This window comes from Polypterus senegalus, chromosome 4 (genome assembly GCF_016835505.1).
Source record: "Polypterus senegalus isolate Bchr_013 chromosome 4, ASM1683550v1, whole genome shotgun sequence".
Lineage (NCBI taxonomy): Eukaryota > Metazoa > Chordata > Cladistia > Polypteriformes > Polypteridae > Polypterus > Polypterus senegalus.
The window spans coordinates 227,258,416-227,278,096 of NC_053157.1; the positions used below are offsets into that span (position 1 = coordinate 227,258,416).

The 19,681-nt window shown below is 36.6% G+C and overlaps 1 protein-coding gene across 1 annotated transcript; it reads left to right on the top strand.

Annotated features, from left to right (window-relative positions):
- The first annotated feature begins 1,937 nt into the window (after positions 1–1,937).
- Positions 1,938–17,363, top strand: LOC120528676 (CD209 antigen-like protein C). The gene is made up of 7 exons (XM_039752838.1): positions 1,938–2,044; positions 5,789–5,869; positions 5,968–6,066; positions 7,350–7,532; positions 10,986–11,137; positions 14,834–14,958; positions 16,746–17,363. Exons 1-7 carry the CDS (start codon positions 1,942–1,944, stop codon positions 16,936–16,938), a joined length of 936 nt encoding a protein of 311 aa, XP_039608772.1. The 5' UTR covers positions 1,938–1,941; the 3' UTR covers positions 16,939–17,363.
- The last annotated feature ends 2,318 nt before the right edge of the window (positions 17,364–19,681 follow it).

Genomic DNA, 19,681 nt, shown 5'->3' on the forward strand with positions numbered 1-19,681 from the left:
TAAAACAATACCCCACATGCTTTTCTTTGAAATTTGCCATTTTTAAACTTCTGGGTGGGCACATAAAAGCAGATTATTAAAAATATCATACTTTTGATGAGCAACCTTGAAATAGGATAAAACAGCACTAAACATGCCTATATTACCAATTCCCTTTTTTCGATATTTTCTTAAAGGGAGTCACTTTGACCCCTCATATCCCATTAGGGGGTGAAACTGTGGAGTCAGCTGATGTGTTATGCACAAATTCAAGTTATTTTGATCATTTTTGTTAGGAATACCCATTGATTTGTTTTTTAATGTGAGGCTGTAATTTTTTTCAGAAAAATACCCTCAGGTCTAGAAATGCATGATTTCTGGGTCTGGAGAACCAAAAATAGGGTGGAACCAGAAAAGGCTGAACATCTTACATAATGAGACATCAAGACAAATTGAATGTAATATCATTGTGAAGACCTGATTTCTCTCAGGTTTACTAAAGCTTAACACTAAGCATTTACACTGGCAGTGATATGGCTCAGGAATCTATCTCCTCTTTTGAATGATAATTATTGTCTTATTTACAATATGTTTACTTTCCACTTTTCTCTTTTGGTAAAAGTCATGTGAGAAATAAGCTTGAATGAAAGAAAAAAAATATATATATTTTTTTATATGACCATTTCTGTTTCTCCATTTATGGCTGTGCTGTCGTTATGGTGATGAGTAAATTCATGAGTCCCCGCAGTTTGGTACTCATTTTCTTATATGGGTCTTTGGGTTAAAAAGTTTAATAACCACTGATCTATCAGATTAAAATTATTAAGGGGTTTGGCATTGCAAAATTACATATAAACTGGTCTCTTATATGTGGTTGGAAAAATGGTCCTTGGGAGGAAAAATGTAGGAAATCACTGGCCTAGACGATGAGAAGATTGCATTAACCCCAACCCCTACATCCCTTTCAGAGCCATCTTCCTTTATTACAGTGTCTTAGATTTATAATAACATTGGTTTAACACTTTGCACTTTTCTACATTAAATTACATTTTGCAAGTGTTTTTCCATTTCTGAAAACTGTCCAGATCTTTGTCTGATTTATAATTGCAACAACATGAAGCATCTCATATGTGCTTCACATTTCATCTGTGGAATATAAAGTACACAAATCAGTACAGGTTGACCATCGATTTTCCTGCATGCTTAGATCCTGAGCCTTTTTGAATTACCAATTTTGCCAGCTTAAAACAGGTCGTTCAGCAATAATGGCAAAAATGAACTGTAGATTTAATTTAAAAAAATGACAAAAATGTATTACATACTGTCCTTACAAAGTTGTTGAGTCTTTGTTACTTTTTAATCATTTTACCCAGGTGAAAATATTTCATGTGTTTTGATCTCTTCTCGTTTATTTATTTATTTTTTATTTTTTGTATGAAATAAAAATTCATTAATTCCTATTTTGTCGCAAAGATATATTTATCTAGCAATTCAACTAAATCACCAAAAAGCTTGCAGTGTTTATATCGGCGTTTACAACAAATTACAGAATCCGTAAGGACATCATCCACTTGTAGGATTTTTTTTAATAATGATTACCTGCTGTATCTTTGAAAGCAGGTCCTGTAACGCTTTTCACAAATGCAGGCAAATCATTTACAATCGCAGCACTGTGTCTCATCACTTAATTTTGTCCAAATTAAAAAAATTTCCGAACCATCTACTTTTGGTCAACCATCTATGAGACTGAATTTTATTTTGTTTTGTGAGTGATATGTATTTCATTGGGATATATTTATACTATGAATTGGCATTTATAGCAAGTTACATAATTTCCTCTACAAAGACTGGGATTGAGAAATAACTTCCCCTGTGATCATATGGCTTTGGTAAAAATTTCCGGTGCTCTTCAAAAGAAAGATCATTCATTCAGCACACTCAGTTTTTTGGCAGCATCAAGCAATGGATAATGAAAACCTTTACAAGTCATTGGAGAAGCCAAGTGAAGATATTTACACAACAGTAGCGCAAATCTTGGACAGAAAGAGAAATAAGGGGGTAAAAGGTAGGTCTTCAGATACTTAGTTAACAATATGGGCTTTAGTAACCTAGCATACTCTCAGAATGATCAGATTATATTTAGCTTATGTACTTAATAAGAAGAACATTATAATGGCATTGTGGCCCACTCCATTATCTAACTGAAAAAAAAAACCAAATATACCATTTGAATCAGTTAATAAAATAAGCTGTCAATAAATCATCTTGAAGGATTATAAAAATATAACAGCTTAAACATTGGGTAGATCCAAATAACCATTTGCATATATAACTGGCTTTTGGATCATGGTGTGTAAATTCACTGGAGGGAAAGGAGTCAAAGCTTGAAAATACTGGTGATAGGTAAGTAGAAAGATAAATACTGTAAATTATGACTCATTTCTACACACAACATTTGCTTTTACTCTACACAGCAGATGAGCCTAGTCACAGACCTCTGGCTAGCTGTCATATAGCTGGAATTTGTACCAGTGGATGAGATATGATATGATATTATTTATCTGGACTTTCAGAAAGCATTTGATAAGATGCCACATGAAAGGCTGGGCATCAAATTTAAAGAAGTGGGAGTTCAGGGTGATGTTTTTAGATGAGTGCAAAATTGGCTCAGACACATGAAGCAGAGGGTGATGGTGTGAAGAACCTCATCAGAATTGGCTAATGTTAAGAGTGGTGCTCCACAGGGGTCACTGCTAGGGCCTCTGCTATTTTTAATACATACAGTGGTGTGAAAAACTATTTGCCCCCTTCCTGATTTCTTATTTTTTTGCATGTTTGTCACACAAAATGTTTCTGATCATCAAACACATTTAACCATTAGTCAAATATAACACAAGTAAACACAAAATGCAGTTTTTAAATGATGGTTTTTATTATTTAGGGAGAAAAAATCCAAACCTACATGGCCCTGTGTGAAAAAGTAATTGCCCCCTGAACCTAATAACTGGTTGGGCCACCCTTAGCAGCAATAACTGCAATCAAGCGTTTGCGATAACTTGCAATGAGTCTTTTACAGCTCTCTGGTGGAATTTTGGCCCACTCATCTTTGCAGAATTGTTGTAATTCCGCTTTATTTGAGGGTTTTCTAGCATGAACCGCCTTTTTAAGGTCATGCCATAGCATCTCAATTGGATTCAGGTCAGGACTTTGACTAGGCCACTCCAAAGTCTTCATTTTGTTTTTCTTCAGCCATTCAGAGGTGGATTTGCTGATGTGTTTTGGGTCATTGTCCTGTTGCAGCACCCAAGATCGCTTCAGCTTGAGTTGACGAACAGATGGCCGGACATTCTCCTTCAGGATTTTTGGTAGACAGTAGAATTCATGGTTCCATCTATCACAGCAAGCCTTCCAGGTCCTGAAGCAGCAAAACAACCCCAGACCATCACACTACCACCACCATATTTTACTGTTGGTATGATGTTCTTTTTCTGAAATGCTGTGTTCCTTTTACGCCAGATGTAACGGGACATTTGCCTTCCAAAAGGTTCAACTTTTGTCTCATCAGTCCACAAGGTATTTTCCCAAAAGTCTTGACAATCATTGAGATGTTTCTTAGCAAAATTGAGACAAGCCCTAATGTTCTTTTTGCTTAACAGTGGTTTGGTCTTGGAAATCTGCCATGCTGGCCGTTTTGCCCAGTCTCTTTCTTATGGTGGAGTCGTGAACACTGACCTTAATTGAGGCAAGTGAGGCCTGCAGTTCTTTAGACGTTGTCCTGGGGTCTTTTGTGACCTCTCGGATGAGTCGTCTCTGCGCTCTTGGGGTAATTTTGGTTGGCCGGCCACTCCTGGGAAGGTTCACCACTGGTCCAGGTTTTTGCCATTTGTGGATAATGGCTCTCACTGTGGTTCGCTGGAGTCCCAAAGCTTTAGAAATGGCTTTATAACCTTTACCAGACTGATAGATCTCAATTACTTCTGTTCTCATTTGTTCCTGAATTTCTTTGGATCTTGGCATGATGTCTAGCTTTTGAGGTGCTTTTGGTCTACTTCTCTGTGTCAGGCAGCTCCTATTTAAGTGATTTCTTGATTGAAACAGGTGTGGCAGTAATCAGGCCTGGTGGTGGCTACGGAAATTGAACTCAGGTGTGATACACCACAGTTAGGTTATTTTTGAACAAGGGGGCAATTATTTTTTCACACAGGGCCATGTAGGTTTGGATTTTTTTTCTCCCTAAATAATAAAATCCATCATTTAAAAACTGCATTTTGTGTTTATTTGTGTTATATTTGACTAATGGTTAAATTGTTTGATGATCAGAAACATTTTGTGTGACAAACATGCAAAAGAATAAGAAATCAGGAAGGGGGCAAATAGTTTTTCACACCGCTGTATATACATAATTTTGGATAGGAATACAAGCAACAAGTTGGTTAAGTTTGCAGATGATACCAAGATAGGTGGATTGGCAGATAATTTGGAATCTGTTACATAATTTAAGAGGGACATGGACAGCATACAGGCTTGGGCAGATGAAATTTAATGTCAGCAAATGTAAAGTATTACACATAGTAAAATTGCTAGGTTTGAATACACAATAGAAGGACTGAAAATCGAGATTGCACCTTATGAGGAGAATTTTGGAGTTGTAGTGGACTCTATGCTATCAACTTTCTGACAGTGTTCAGAAGCACAATGAAAGGGCTAACAGAATATCAGGATATATAGCACCCTGATGTGTGGAGTGCAAGTCCAGTTCTGTTCTGCTCAAGCTTTATAACACAATTGTGAGGCATCATCTGGAGTACTTTATGAAGATTTGGTCTCCCGGCTACAAAAATGACATAGCAGCACTTGGAAAGTTCCAGAGAAGGGAGACTAGGCCAATTCCCGGACTACAAGGGATGAGTAGTGGTGAAAGATTAAAAGAGCTGAGCCTTTTCTGTTTAAGCAAAAGAAGATTAAGAGGTGACATGATTGAAGTGTTTAAAATTATAAAGGGAATTTGTCCAGTTGATCAAGACTGTTATTTTAAAATAAGTGCATCAAGAACACAGGGACATGGTTGGAATCTTTTTCAGAGTAAATGTCACACATACATTAGGAAGTTTTCTTTGCACAGAGAATCACAGACACTTGGAATAAGCTACCAGGTGCGTGGTAGACAGTAGAACTTTAGGGACTTTCAAAACTTGACTTGATGTTTTTTTAGAAGAATTAAGTGGATAGGACTGGTGAGCTTTGTTGTGCTGAAATTTTCTGTTCTTGTTTAGATTGTTGTAATGAGAGAGGCACTTCATTGTCTCTGTTAGGTGCAGAGCGGAAAACTTTGGTTTTGCATATACTGTATTGTGTTAGTTTTCATTGGGATCATTGAAATTATGCATTTTTTCAGGTGCCTCCTAACCCAAATAAATAATTTTTATATATGTTTTTGTTAGGCGTTGTCCTTGTAATGTTATTCATTATTTGCAAAATTGAGCACTGCATCAGTGTAGTGGTCAGGCAATTTCTTTTGCTCCTTGATACTAACTATTCTGTTTTTAGCTGTGTAGTATGTTTGACTGTTTTTGTCTGTATTTGTTGGGGTTTATGTATTTTGTATCATGAATTGTGGATTTAAATCTCTTCATTTTGTCAAAAATTTGATCCTCACTTAGTATAAAGTGTTGCATAACTAATCATTACGCCTTCACTGAACTGAAAGAAACTGTCCAAAGAAAATTTCATCTATTGAATTGTAGTATTAATTGACATCCCAGTTTCATGTGTTTAAAAAAATGTTAATCAGGTTTTGATTTCTTCAAAGCACAAATTAATAGAGTTAAGAGGGACCCCAGTAGCCCTTCAAACTTGGAGGAATGTAGAGACACTGAGCCAGTTATAAGAGGTAAGATCATTTTGATATAAATAACTGAATGTCACTCTGTTAAGGAAGGTTCAACATCAATGCCAACTCTCTTTTTCCATTCCAAACTTCTCCACCAGAGTCTCCCTCTAAAACAATTTGGAAAAGCATTCTGCTGAAACTTCTTTTTTTTCTGTGTGGTGCACTTGTGGCTACCATCATCTTCCTAGTGATGTACTGTAAGTACCTTCAGCTTACTCATCAAGTCTTTTGCTTGTGCTGATTTGTCATACTGACTGAGATTTAAATTATTTTGACATATGGTGGTGTTAAAGCTGATGAAGAAATTACTCAAGAGTAATAACAAATAACATTAGTATTTATCTTTAATAAGCCTATATATGGTGAAAGTGTAACTAAAAGTAATATTTTAAATACTCCCAAATCATAGACAAGATAAGAAAACGCAGAAAGCAAACACAGCTAATCCAGAGAGAAAGTGAATTTAGCTGAAGGGAATCTCCTATTCCATGTCTTGCTTTAAAAGACAGTTATCTGTCTTTGGACTGGTGAGAAAATATTAAAATAAGGAATATCCAGTAATTGATGTATGCTATGTTAGTGATTTAACACAATTTATTTAGAATTCAGACATATTTGTAGTATTTACAAATTATATAGTATGTGTAAGTGAAAACAGCATTGCATGCAACTGGAATTCTGGTAAATTGGATAATGGTGATCAAAAAGGTGATCTAAAATAACTCCTTAACTAATCAGACACACTTCCTGTCCATTTCAAGGTGGTAGCTATGTACCCTGCTTGGTCCTTTTTACTTCACTAGGCAGTGGGCTCCCTGTAAAATGCATAATGTGCCATGTGAGGACATGACATCCTCTTTCCTTGACTATTACAGTTGTAACAAAGGTGCTATAAAGGCACCTGACCCGACACAGATGGACACAGAGGCACGTATAAAAAACACAAAAATTTTATTTTTCTTCACCCATGGGCGCACGTCTTCTCTGTGACCCACAGGCAATACACAGTCCCAAATACCACACACTGAATAACAACACACTTTTCTTCCTCTACCACCACTCCTCCACAAGCTTTGTCTCCTCCCTCCCAACTCTGGCTCCTTGAGTGGTGGTGGCTGGCACTTTTTATAACCTGCCCAGAAGCATTCCAGGTGATTGACCACCTGGTCCTGATTGCACTTCTGGGTGGGGCTGAAGACTTGTTCAGCCGGGCTGTTGGAAGTAGACAGCCCCCCGTAGTGGCCACCCCAGGCCCCAACCAAGCTGTGGAGGACTCCATCTCCCATGGAGCCCTGCGGGTGGTTGGAGAATCACTGTCGGCCAGGGAGGCTGCCACCAAGCGTCCTGGGGTGGTATTGGACTGTCCATGGTGGCTTCCCTGGAACATAAACAGCTGGGCATGGGACCCAGCTGTCCATCGCACAGTTCTCTTCACTGATATCTGTAGCTGATTATAATACAATATACTCTTTTCCTTTAGATTTCACTGCCTTCAATCAGAAGTACAACAATCTTAAACTTCAGAAAAATGTGTCCTTCACTAAAAATGAACTAAAGCAGCTACAATCCCAGTTGGAAGAACTGCAACAGAGAAATAATGAGCTTTTGTCAAAACTAGAAGCCCTTGATGAAAAATGTCCTATAATAAATAATTATACTCAAAGTAAGTGGGCTCTGAAAGCAGACTGATTCTAATTATTGTCCTTATGTATAGAAAACTGTATATTATTGGTAGATTTACAAGCCTATAATACTGGACTGAGATAATAATGAGATCTAAACTGTCATTTCTACATATTCTTTTATTCATTCAATTAGGTCACTTGTCTGTCACATTCATGATGAAGTGGCAAACATATGAGCTGGAGTACAAGTATGATCCTGGGAGGGGAATAGTGAAGAATTTGTGCTTTAATGCCTTTATATACCACTTTGATCATTTTATAACTTTTTTATTTTTATAGTTGTTTATAATTTGTATTATACGTCTGGAGACAACATCTTATTATTATTATTTTTTTTTTTTGGCCTTGGTGTACTCAACATTATCATGTCTTTCTTTACATTACTATGACCAAATTATAAATATTATGATATGGGATCACAGACAAACTGAGTAAGAGACCCAATGTAAGCCAAGACCTTCACCAAACTGCCCAGGTAAGGCTACACCTCAGGCAGCCAGTCCTCAAATACTAATAGCAGGCTTCAGACTTAGTAGACCCAAAATGGGAAGCTGGCTATGAAAATGTAATGAATGTACCAAAATATATAAAAATGCTCAAAAATGGAGTGGTTAACCACAAACAACTGGCTAGTAGAAACAATCTGAGAATTTACTGACAAAAATTGGACAACATCAAACAAAAAGGTCACAAAAAGGCCAAAAAGGTTTTGTCTAAAAGGTAATCTGAGGTGAACAGGTCCCAATACACAATCTAAAATCAGTAACCCAAAAGCAAAATCAAAATTCAAATGAAAGCAACAATCATAAGAAGCTGTATAAACTCAATGATCCACTGCTGGGGCTCTCTGTCTGACCTCAATATAAAGGCAGAGGGAGGATTCCGTAGCAGTAACATCATGGTGGTCTCATTTCCTTGCGTTCCACCAGCAAAACATAAGGAATGGTGTGTGGTCGTGAACAGATGCAAAAAATTGGTGAACTTTTTTGGTCGTAACCCGATTTGTATGTGGTCCGAGACGTTTGTGACCCGAGGTTCCACAGTACGTATTTTGGCTGTTGGTTTCTTTTATGTAATTCTGACACCAGCCTATCCAAAGAGTTGTTGCCAGCTACCTGGATATTTTTCTTGCTCCCAGTTCTTCCAGAACACTTCCACTTCACAAGGTGAATCACTTCTGGAGACAGAAGCACCGCTGCAACCGAGAGGGGTTGCCATCTAGCGTCCCGGGAGAGGTAACGCTCTGGCCATTTTTGCTCCCCCAAGTCCTCCCAGCGTAGAAGCGTCCCAGCCGGGCAAGAGCCCTGGCCACACGCTACACTATACTTTTGATCTTCTTGTTTGTGTTTGAGAGCTGTAGTAGGTTTTAAAAGTCAGGTTATTACATTATTTAAATACGTTTTTTTAAAGTATTTTACTCTGCATGTTAACTGGTTGTGTCATATTTCTTAAATTTTTTTGGCTACCTGTAAACTTGTTGTGAAGAAACGTTGGAGGGATGTTTTTGGAAGATAACAGTTCCTCTCAGTACTGTTTTGCTTTTGCAATTAATAAATACATAAAATATATTTTTGCGATTTGTTTAGGACATTTACCAATAGTCAAAGGAGTATGGGCATGAGGGCTCCATTCTTTTCAATAGCTAGTAAACACGTACAATACAGCTGGATTCTGAAGAGTTTTAGTAATAAGACAAGAAAGAAAAGAAATTCAATTTACACAGAACACACCACTGAATTGCCATTATTTTGCAGGACCAGGGAGACAAAATGCAGAAAACCACTTGTGGTGCAGGTAACCCAGACAGGCCCTATTATAAGCTTGAAAACAGAAAGCTAAATGGCAGAACTGCATGCACTTTGCTTTAGTTTACTTCACTTCTGATTCTGTACAGTCAACATGAGTGGCTACCTATTTTAACAAACTGTGAAGACAGCAGTAAACCACACAGTGTTGAACAATAAGTTAAAAACTAACAATATTAAACAAAACAAACAAAATTACAAAAACTGTGAAAAATTCACATTCATTGATAAGAAAAAGTGTTTCAAATGAATTAGTACTTGAATGTATCAGGGATGATGTCTGATGTTCCCAAAAGGATGAAAAAACTGACAAAATTAGCTGAGAAAAACAATCAGACTACATACACCCTGTAATGTCATGAGTGGCTGGGCAGGAAATAATGGTGAATGGGAAAGCAAACAATTCAAAATTAAGACACAAACAAAGCAAATTGTAAAAATCATAAAAGCAGCTCAAAATGACCTTAACTGACTGCAGTAGTTCATGTTTAAAGTAAACTCCTTCACGCGTAATGGTTGAAAGTTTCAGAGTAACTATTAGCATAAGATAATCTGAAAATAAACCATATAGTTTGTAAGGGTATGTTGTTATTTTAGGGTAGAAATTATTAGAACCCGATAGAGTTTTAAAATCATCATGGAGAGATTGTAGCACTATCTTCTACTTTTCAAGTGGTGTGAAAGTTACCTTTAAAAATGACATGCCAATTTCAGTTAGCTCTTAAGGACATAAAGACAAATGAGTAAGCACAAAAGTATAGGGAAACAGAGGCGCCAATGGCAGCAATAGAGTGATCACAAATATTACGAAGAAGATCCCTTTTACATTAACAAGTTACATTCTATTGTTTCTTTGCTTATTCTCAATATTTTCTTTCTGTTTTTGACTCATTTCAGTTACATATATAATCATAAATATTATATACTTTTACACTATAAATATATATAATTATTGAATAACAATAATACATTTTTTTCTTATATAATACCTTACTAAAATCCAATTAATAATCCAAATTAATATTTTCAAATATTTAAATGGAAAGAATTAGTTAGTTCAGGTCTAGGGTATGTCTAGAACTATTTCTAACCATCACTGAGGAAGCAGATTTCAGTTATTCAGGTTTAAATGGTCTTTTTAGTTGTGGACTCCACTCAGGAAACCACTCCCTTATGTTCTATTCTTCTCTCATTATTTTGTTAATTAATACTAATATTTTGTAAATTAATATTTAATGTCACTCTGCAAAGGGTATAAATTGTCAATTAATGCTTATTATTATTGAATAATATTAATTAAAATATATATTTAGCATAAAAAGTATTGGACCTACTAGTATCTTCCATTTGCAAATTCAGTGACATCTCTATAGAGACTTCCTATTTTGAGATTGGATATTTTTCACAAATGAAATACACCGATGTTGAAAAGTGTTTTGGGTTATATTTTGCTTGCACACCTACCAGTCACTTTGTGTAATGCAGTGGTTGTTTGTGATGCTTATACAATGAGAGTTTGATACCAATTGTTTATTTGATTAACAAATCTGAGAGCTTTTTGGGCAAACCCTTGACCATGAGATAATTTCTCCAAATTCTTTTTGACTGACTTTTTCTTGTTCACAGGCAGGATTTGCTCTTGGTGTCCACCAGAGTGGGTGATGTTCAATTCTAAGTGTTACTTCTTCTCTACTGATAAAATGGACTGGAATTTGAGTGATGTGGACTGCAACACATTGGGAGGGCACCTGGTAATTATCGAAAGCTATAAGGAGCAGGTAAATTATTTGCCTTTATGAGTTTCACAATAGGAGCTTTAAGGAAAAATAGAGGAGAGGGTGAGACAATATCTGACTTTCTGAAGTGAGTATTCAATTACTGTCACTGTCTATGGAATAGTAGGTGTCATGGTGCTTATATTTGGCTGACATAGCAATGACTTTCCCATGCCTCCCTAAAGCCACATACTCTTTCTATTAGCAACAGGATATCTTCTTTATAATTAAAACACAAGCATATTATTTATTTAAGTTCATTCACAAGTTAATTTTTAAAGTACCTATTGCACCTGTCATGACCCTCTATCTGTATATTGTGACAGGCAGCCAGCAGAATGGTAGGACCGGGGGACACTAGAAGGCAGCCCTCCTGGGCAGCTGTGGCACCATGGATTCCCACAGGGCATTCTGGGACTTGGAGTCTAGTACAGCCCTGTTGGGTTCTGTGGGACCACCAGGGGGAGCTGCAGAGCCCTACAGTGAACTTCCACCACACTTGGGAGTGATTCCAGATAATACTAATGAGGCATCTGGAGCACTCCCACGAACTGTATAAAAGAAGCTGACTCACTCCATTCGAGGAGCCAGAGTCGGGAGGTGAAAGACAAAGCTTGCTGGGGGAGGAATGAAGGTAGCAGAGAAAGAGACAGACAAAAGGAAGAAGAAAGAAGGGACTGAGCATTGTGTGCTTATACTTCTGTACTCTGCCCTGTAGTGGGGAGCAAAGAAAAAGCGCTGCTCCACTTAAATAAAACACGTGTGCTGGACAGCGTTTGTGTCTGCCTGTCTGTGTCGGGTAGGGTGGCTGGTACACACCCTTGGCAGTTAACAATATCTATCTTGTTTCCCATTTCCCAATGTACTGATATCATTGATAATGGGTATACTTGTTTTTTAAGGAACATCACCAGAATAGTTTCATTTTCATTGTGATATCTCAAAGTAACGCACACATTTTTGAAATCTGAAAAACTTCCATACAAAAAAAAGCAAAACACATTGGCATATTGTCTAAATTGTTAATCTTAAAGCAAAGAAACATTCTGTGTAAACTCAATAACTGAATAATTTACAGTTTAAAATTCACTTTTTTATTTGTATATTTGCTTATTGATTTTTATTCACTTCATAGCCACTCACATACAGCAAAACAGATCCCCAGTTCCAGTAGAGGTTTTTGAAACACCCATAGACAATACATACCTCCGACAACACTCATTTTAGCTGATTTCGTAGAACAGCTCAGGCAATACTGTGACACATGTTCAGATAATTCCACAATCAAAGTATCTTTGTTTTAGTATCTTTAGTTATAGTAAAATTCAAAGCAAAACAGTTCAAACAAAAATACAGTAAAAAATTATATTACAAAGAAAAGACATGTTCTTGTTTAAAGAAGGTTCTGTTAAAGGCTTACTTAACTTGTTTCATTTCTCCCTAAGTTTGGTGATATAGTCATATTTCATGTAGTACGGTCAGAAAACTTTATGCCAGTGTTCTATTTGTAAAGTAATCTAACAGTTCATGCTTGTAGATGAGATACTATTTCCTAACTGGCTTACATAGTAGGGTGTTATACCATGTTAGCCATTATGGATGCAATGAAAAGTGAAGCAAAATTACACCTTCATTAACTGAACAGATTAGAATATGCTGTTTGGAGAAGGTTGATAAAGCACATTGACCCCACATAGAAATGAGAAAAGATGAAGGGGCAGAAGAAGAAGAAGAAGGGGTTGTCCATCCATCCATCCATCCATCCATCATCCAACCCGCTATATCCTAACTACAGGGTCAGGGGGGTCTGCTGGAGCCAATCCCAGCCAACACAGGGCGCAAGGCAAGAAACCAACCCCGGGCAGGGCACCAGCTCACCGCAAAGGGGTTCTCCACTTGAACTCAAATTTGAACTGAATGATATTAACAGCACTATTAATATTTATAATTACATTCTGTTGTCACTGTTATTTCTTGCATTGAGACAGGTGTTACAAAAATATTTAATAAGCAAAAAATGATGTCAGTTTTTTGATAAAATACACAAAAGGCAAAAATGCTCCAACTTTTAGAACATTACATCTGAATGTTTTGCCATTGGCATTTTTTCTAATTTGTATTCATTTTGCAATTATTATTAAGGTTCCTATGAATTGTTCAGTTTTAGATCAGAACAAATTCTACAGCACTCCAAAATCATCTATCTGATGAAAATTACCCTAGATACTCACGTTCAAGTTCTCTCGCAGATAAGTTAGAGCTTGATTTTACCATATAATTTCCAGTATTTTAAAATGTTGGTTGTATAAGTGCGGAAAACTCACGCTATCCAAGAGATTATGATACGCTAATGCCCAGCTGAGGGAGTAACCATAGAGCACACTGACTTTTTTTCTATGTATTGTGCCTACATGACCACATGGTAATACCCAAATTATTCCGAAGTGACGTTTGCACTGTTTTGTGTTTTTTATATTTCACGCGCTCATACAGCTTTATTGTAAGAGCATCCTTTACCTACGATGGAGTGTTCGATCAGAAGAAAATATGAAGCTGGTTTTAAATTAAAAGTCGCAGAAGTGGCGAAAGAAATTAGTAACAGTGTTGCTCGGCGAAATTTGATGTGTCTGAAAAACTGGTGCAAGATTGGAGGAAGCAAGAAGATGTAAAAAAAAAAAAAATGAAGTGTTGTTTGAACGGGCGTATAAGTCGGGGTCTGATTTTATGAATAATTTTTCGGGTTTCAAGATCCGACTTATATGCAAGTATATACAGTTTCAGTTTTTCAATTGTCTATAGGACCTTTCCCGAGTCAACTCTATCCCAAGGCACTTAACAAGTACAGAGATGCTGTATAGTTTCTTGCATCTATATTTATATTACAAGGGCAGTGCAGCATTTAGCGCTGCTGCATTAAAGATGTAATATTCCATCCCTTGTTGACCAGGTAGATTTTTCATGATGTGACTTTTAGTGCACTTGAGCCACCCAAGACCTCAAACCAAAGATTTTATTATCAGTCAAGGTAAACCCAATAGGGTAGACACAAAGCAAAAAATAATAAAATAGCCAAAGTACACAGGTCTCATCTATACAAGTACTAAATAATTTCTTAAGATGCCTTTGCATCCTAAAGTTCTCTTCATCCTATGCCTGTAAATTATTTTCCTGGTTCTAAATGCCTTGCAAAAACTCTCAAGCTATATTATATAGACACTCTCTCGTGGCCTTAGTCACTGACAATGCCTTATTGTATTAGTAGAATTCTCCTTTTTTTCCTTCACCAACTTTACAATCCTGATTTCATTTGATAGGTTAATAACTTCTGTAACTACCCCTAACCTTCCACAACATTCTCCCGTATCTCCATGGGCATATTCAGGTTTTCCTCTCATATCCCCAAATGTGTTAGGTTAATTGATAACTCTACATCGACCCCAGTGTTGTTATATGCATGAATGGACTCTGTGATGTACTGTATCCCTGAGAAGATATGGACCATGCACTAAGCCAGATGATGCCTGGTAAAGCTACAGTCCCCAATTAGTTTTGGTTGAATTAAGCAGGTGTGAGAATATTTTAAGTTTTACATTTGAAGCACAGAAATATTACTGTTTTGTCCATTATCCAGTTATATATCAATGTATCAAAAATATAATTTTGCTACTGCCTATTCATATGAATTTTATTTTTCCACAGCAATTTTTAAAAAATGAGATTACCAAACGAGGCCATGGGAAATCCTACTGGATTGGGCTGACTGATTGTCAAACTGAAGGTCGCTTTTACTGGGTAGATGGAAGTCCATTGGATTCACATAAAAGGTATCCAAACTTTAGAAAATCAACTAATTACTCAGAAGACTTTGTAAAGAAGATGTAAATTATTAATTTAATGAAGAGAATAAAACATGTAATAATGCTTTGAAACATACTGTATAACTTTCAAACTTCTTACTTAATGCTGTTGACACAGACACCTGTATGAAAATTCATAGTAAATTAGCCAAAGCCCGCCGTAGCATACGGCGGTGTGAGAATATGAACGGAAAACAGTGAGAAAGGAATTCAGTATAACAAAGGCATAGGAAACCACCGTAGCAGTATAACAAAAATAGCAAGGAGTGAAACCAATGCCAATGGTCGAGAGAGTACCTTCCTGTAGCAGGCTATGGAAAACATAGACATATATAGATAGACGCCGCATTCACTGTGTTGCCCAGTCGACACGATAAGTCAGCGCATCCGCCCTAGTGGTAAAAGTGCCATTTAAACTAATACAGGTAGACGTGGAAAATTGGTTTTCTGATGAAAAAACAATAACGTTGTAAACAGTATCGTTTACATACAACAGATTTTGGGGAATCGCTTACATGCAATTATTTATATCCATTTATACACTAATAATGGCAATTAATAATAATAATAATAATTATTATTATTATTATTATTAAATAATTCCTCCCGTATAAGTAACATTTCTCGGACTGCTTTCTTCCATATCAGAAACATTTCTAGACTGTTCTTATGCAACACAGTACTAAAGTATTGATTAATGTCTAAGTCACCTCACGTGTAGATTACTGTAAGGGTATTCTATCTGTCATCCCACAAAAATGTATTCATCGCTTACAATTTATTCAAAATTCTGCTGCCAGGATAATAACCTGCTGTTCTAAATCCACTGAACATACTACACCTATTCTTTTTCAACTTCACTGGCTCCACTTTCTGTACCACACATCAAACTCTGTGCTATGGGAGCTCGAGCGTCTCCCCAGAGTGCTCCTCAGCTCGGGAATTCTCTTCTTTCTCATATACATCAGCTCGACTCAATAACACATTTTAAAACTACCCTCAAAACTTATCTTTTCAAACTGGCATATCAATTGTGAATTTTGCACTGTTACTGCCAGTTATCTTTGTTTTTTTGCTAATTATTGCTGTTTGATCGAGAGCGATGGTGGACGTGGAAGTAGGATTAGAGATGGCGGGCGGGGCTCTGTCAAGCGTATCCCATGGTCTTAGAGTTGGTGGACGTGGCTCTCTGTCTTGCATGCACTCTCTGTCTTGCTTGCCCTTAGTTAAAGTTGGCAGGCGGGGCTCTGTCGAGCGTATCTCATGGTCTTAGAGTTGGCGGGCAGGGCTCTGTGAGTTGACGGGCGTGGCTCTCTGTCTTGCGTGCACTCTCTGTCTTGCTTGCGCTCACTGTCTTGCATGCCCTTAGTGAATTATATATATAGATAAAAGAGAGAAGGCGAAGGTGGTATCCAAGAATTACTCATGAGTTTCTTAAAGTTTCCAGACACTTTACCTCCAGTGATGGCTGCCCTTCTTCTGACCCACTTTGCTTTTGGCTCTAATTTTCTCATTTGCCCCAGCTTTAAATCATCTTTATTTTATTCTTTTAGTCTTCTTTGTCTAATCTGTTCACCTTCATTTTTAGGATCTTCTTAAATGCAATCTCATCCTCTATGATTTCTCCTTCCCTTTGATTCTTCTGAGGGTGTTTTCGTGATCCAATCTCCATTAATAGCACTTTACATTTCTAGGATTCATTTTAATTCATTGTGAATACTTAGCAACGTTTAAGACTACCTCTTCTCTTTCAGCTTCTGGGACACAGACAATAATGGAGGATTTCAACCAGATAACTGGAAAAATAATGGACTTTCACCAAAAGGAGAAGACTGTGTGCATCTACAGATACTTCCTTATTCTAGTGGCTGGCATGATGGCTTTTGTGAAAGGCAAGAAAAAAGGATCTGTGAAGCAGCTACACAGAAAATAACACTCAACATGTAAACACAGATTAGAAAAAACAGAAGAAAACTCCTTCTTAGGTTGGTGGAAACTTCTTAAATGACTGTAAAAGAACCAGTTTACATAAAGACTGGGATTTTTTTTTTATCAGATTTTAATTGTACATTTTAGATGTTCACATGTACCTCTCCATTGAAATAAGCTGCATCCTCTCTTTGTCCATCCAGATGCCAAGTATTTGCTTTTCCATTTACTTGGATCTTTCAATGAAAGTGTTTAAATATCTGCTGTACTGAACAATACAGAAGGAAATTTTAAAAATATTGCAAAGAATACGCATTCATTTCAAATTGCACCTTTTATGGAGATTATAATAGTGAGTGATGAAAACTCATAGTACATTATCATTCATTCTCAGTTAAAGTTAAAAAAAGAAATGTTATAGTGGTGTCATGAAGACTGGTGGAGTGAGGGGGACATTAGGGGGTTTGTGGGGTAGCAAATCAAAATGGTTAAGTAAAGATCATTTAAAGTTCCTGCCACTTTTCCAATGATTTTCCATTGTAGCTTTTCATTTTCATGGACAGTCATGGTATGTACTCATGAATGTTAGTGGTCTAGTGTGACTCAATCATAATGACTTGTGACTAGCTATGACATAATCAGAAAGGTTTTGGTAGAACTCTTGGGGTGGGATTTTGTATGTCCAACAGTTCTGTGAATATGAAAACAGAGGTTGATGCCCAATTAAATCTACCAGAAGAAGAGTAATTTGGGTTCAGTTGTTCTGGACCCGCAAATGGGAAGATACTCATGGGACCTTGGTACAAGCACAAACATCCATTTGACATCTTGTTTTTATTTCAGCATTCTCTAAGTTTGTTGACTGTCAAAATGTGTTAATCTTACAATACTTTCAAGGGGTGGGGGATTTCTAGGAAATTTGATACTGTTTTGAGAATGTGTGATGGGTTTTTGTATTCTGTCATCCATTGCAATTTTCTTCCATGTAATATGACATCCTCAAAGCAATGAGATTCAGCAACTGCAGTCATTAAATGTGTCTTGTGTCTAACCTGAAGTCACATGTGGGCCTAGAATAATTACAGTTTTACCTTCCTACTATCATTGTTTCAAAAACTTCAATTTTGTTTTTTAGATAATAGCAGGACTAAAATGAACTTAAACATAATGGAATGAGATATAAATTACCTGGAACATATTACATGATTAGAAACAACAGATGACACTCTTGTGATGGTCAGCTCAGCATTCAACCTGATGCACCATCAAAACTGATTACTAGGACCCAGGACATGGGACTTACACCCACTCTCTCATGTATAGTGTCATGGCGAAAAATTCATCATCAGAAGGCTTTTTACCTAAAAATAAAGGCTATTAGGACTCGAGATAGACAGACAGAGTTTTAAGGCTTTATTAGAATAAATCAACCACACTGACTCAACCCAATTCGGCCGAATCAGACTGAGCAAAAATCATTACAGCCATTGAAGTTTTTATACAATTTCTTATCATTTTGGCTCATTCAATTAGCTCATTCTGCACCTGGATTTACTTTTCATTATTCCTCTTAGCGTCAGCTCGGCTTATTTTGATTGGTCCAAGACTGGGTAGATGGTTTCCTCTCAACCTCTTCTCTGACTCCTTATTTTACTCCTGTCTTGACCAGACCTTGAGTTTCCATGGGAACCCTTATTATCTCCTTACTTTTCCTATTACTGGCCCCCTTATGGAATTTGTAATCTTTCTATGCTGTTCCCATTTTCTCTAACTGGCCAAGGCTCCACTTCCATATATGGGTTTTCCTCTCTTAAGCCTTCCAAACATTTTACAATAGTGACCTGAAGCTTAAGCTTTAAAAAGAAGTATAGTATGTGCTTTCATTTAATCATTGCTTGGCATGCTTGATTTGTCTTAATTTCTACACTAAAGTGAATTGCTAATATATTCTTATAATATTTTTGCTAATGCCTGCATTTACTAAGATTTTCTCTTCATGCATTAGGTCAGCGTGACCCTGCCTATAGTAAAAGCCTTTCGTTGCCTTTCTGCTGATTCATCAGTCCAGCTGCTCTCAGAGGCCTCTTCTCTATGTTATCTCTTCCTAGCCTTGAATCACAGGTGTTCTCAAACTCTTATCCTGTCCAAAATTGGTCTCTGTGTATCAATTAGCTATTCTTTTCTTTACTTTGGAAATTTTAATGTAAGCCTATAAAATAATGCAATATAACTGATTTTTAGTTAATTATTTGCTAGACCTATCATATTTGCTTTTATATTCTAATTTATGCTTAATCTAATGTTTTAGAAGCTTTTAATTACTTTCTATGGCTCGTATATGTTAATTTGCTATTCTCTTATGCTAATAAAAAATTTTCCTTCTACAATAGTTACAGCTAGGGTTTGTTCCATAATTTTTAATTATTTTCCTTTTTGTGTGCCTTCCTTGTTTATTTTAAATTATTATTTTTCTTATGTTTATTGTAATTATATATTTTTGTTAGTATTAAAGATTATCTGTATTATGCTCCAATGTTTTCTTGTAATCAAGGTTCAAAGGTCATCTCTACACAAGGAAACATGAAACTTGCCTCCTCAATTGCGCCCAATCACAGTCAGAAATGAAAGAAAACAAACAAACAAACAGAGACAAATCTAAAATGTTTACATCTGGTTGAAAAACAGATTTTTTGTAAGACTACTGCTAGCAGTTTGATAATACATTTAATCTAAAATAGGTACATGATACATCTGGAATTTG

Coding starts and splice junctions, on each gene's coding strand:
- LOC120528676 (XM_039752838.1), top strand. CDS start 1,942: ATGGATAATGAAAACCTTTACAAGTCATTGGAGAAGCCAAGTGAAGAT. Junction 11,138..14,833: donor TCGAAAGCTATAAGGAGCAG/GTAAATTATTTG, acceptor ATTTTTCCACAG/CAATTTTTAAAAAATGAGAT. Junction 14,959..16,745: donor CCATTGGATTCACATAAAAG/GTATCCAAACTT, acceptor CTTCTCTTTCAG/CTTCTGGGACACAGACAATA.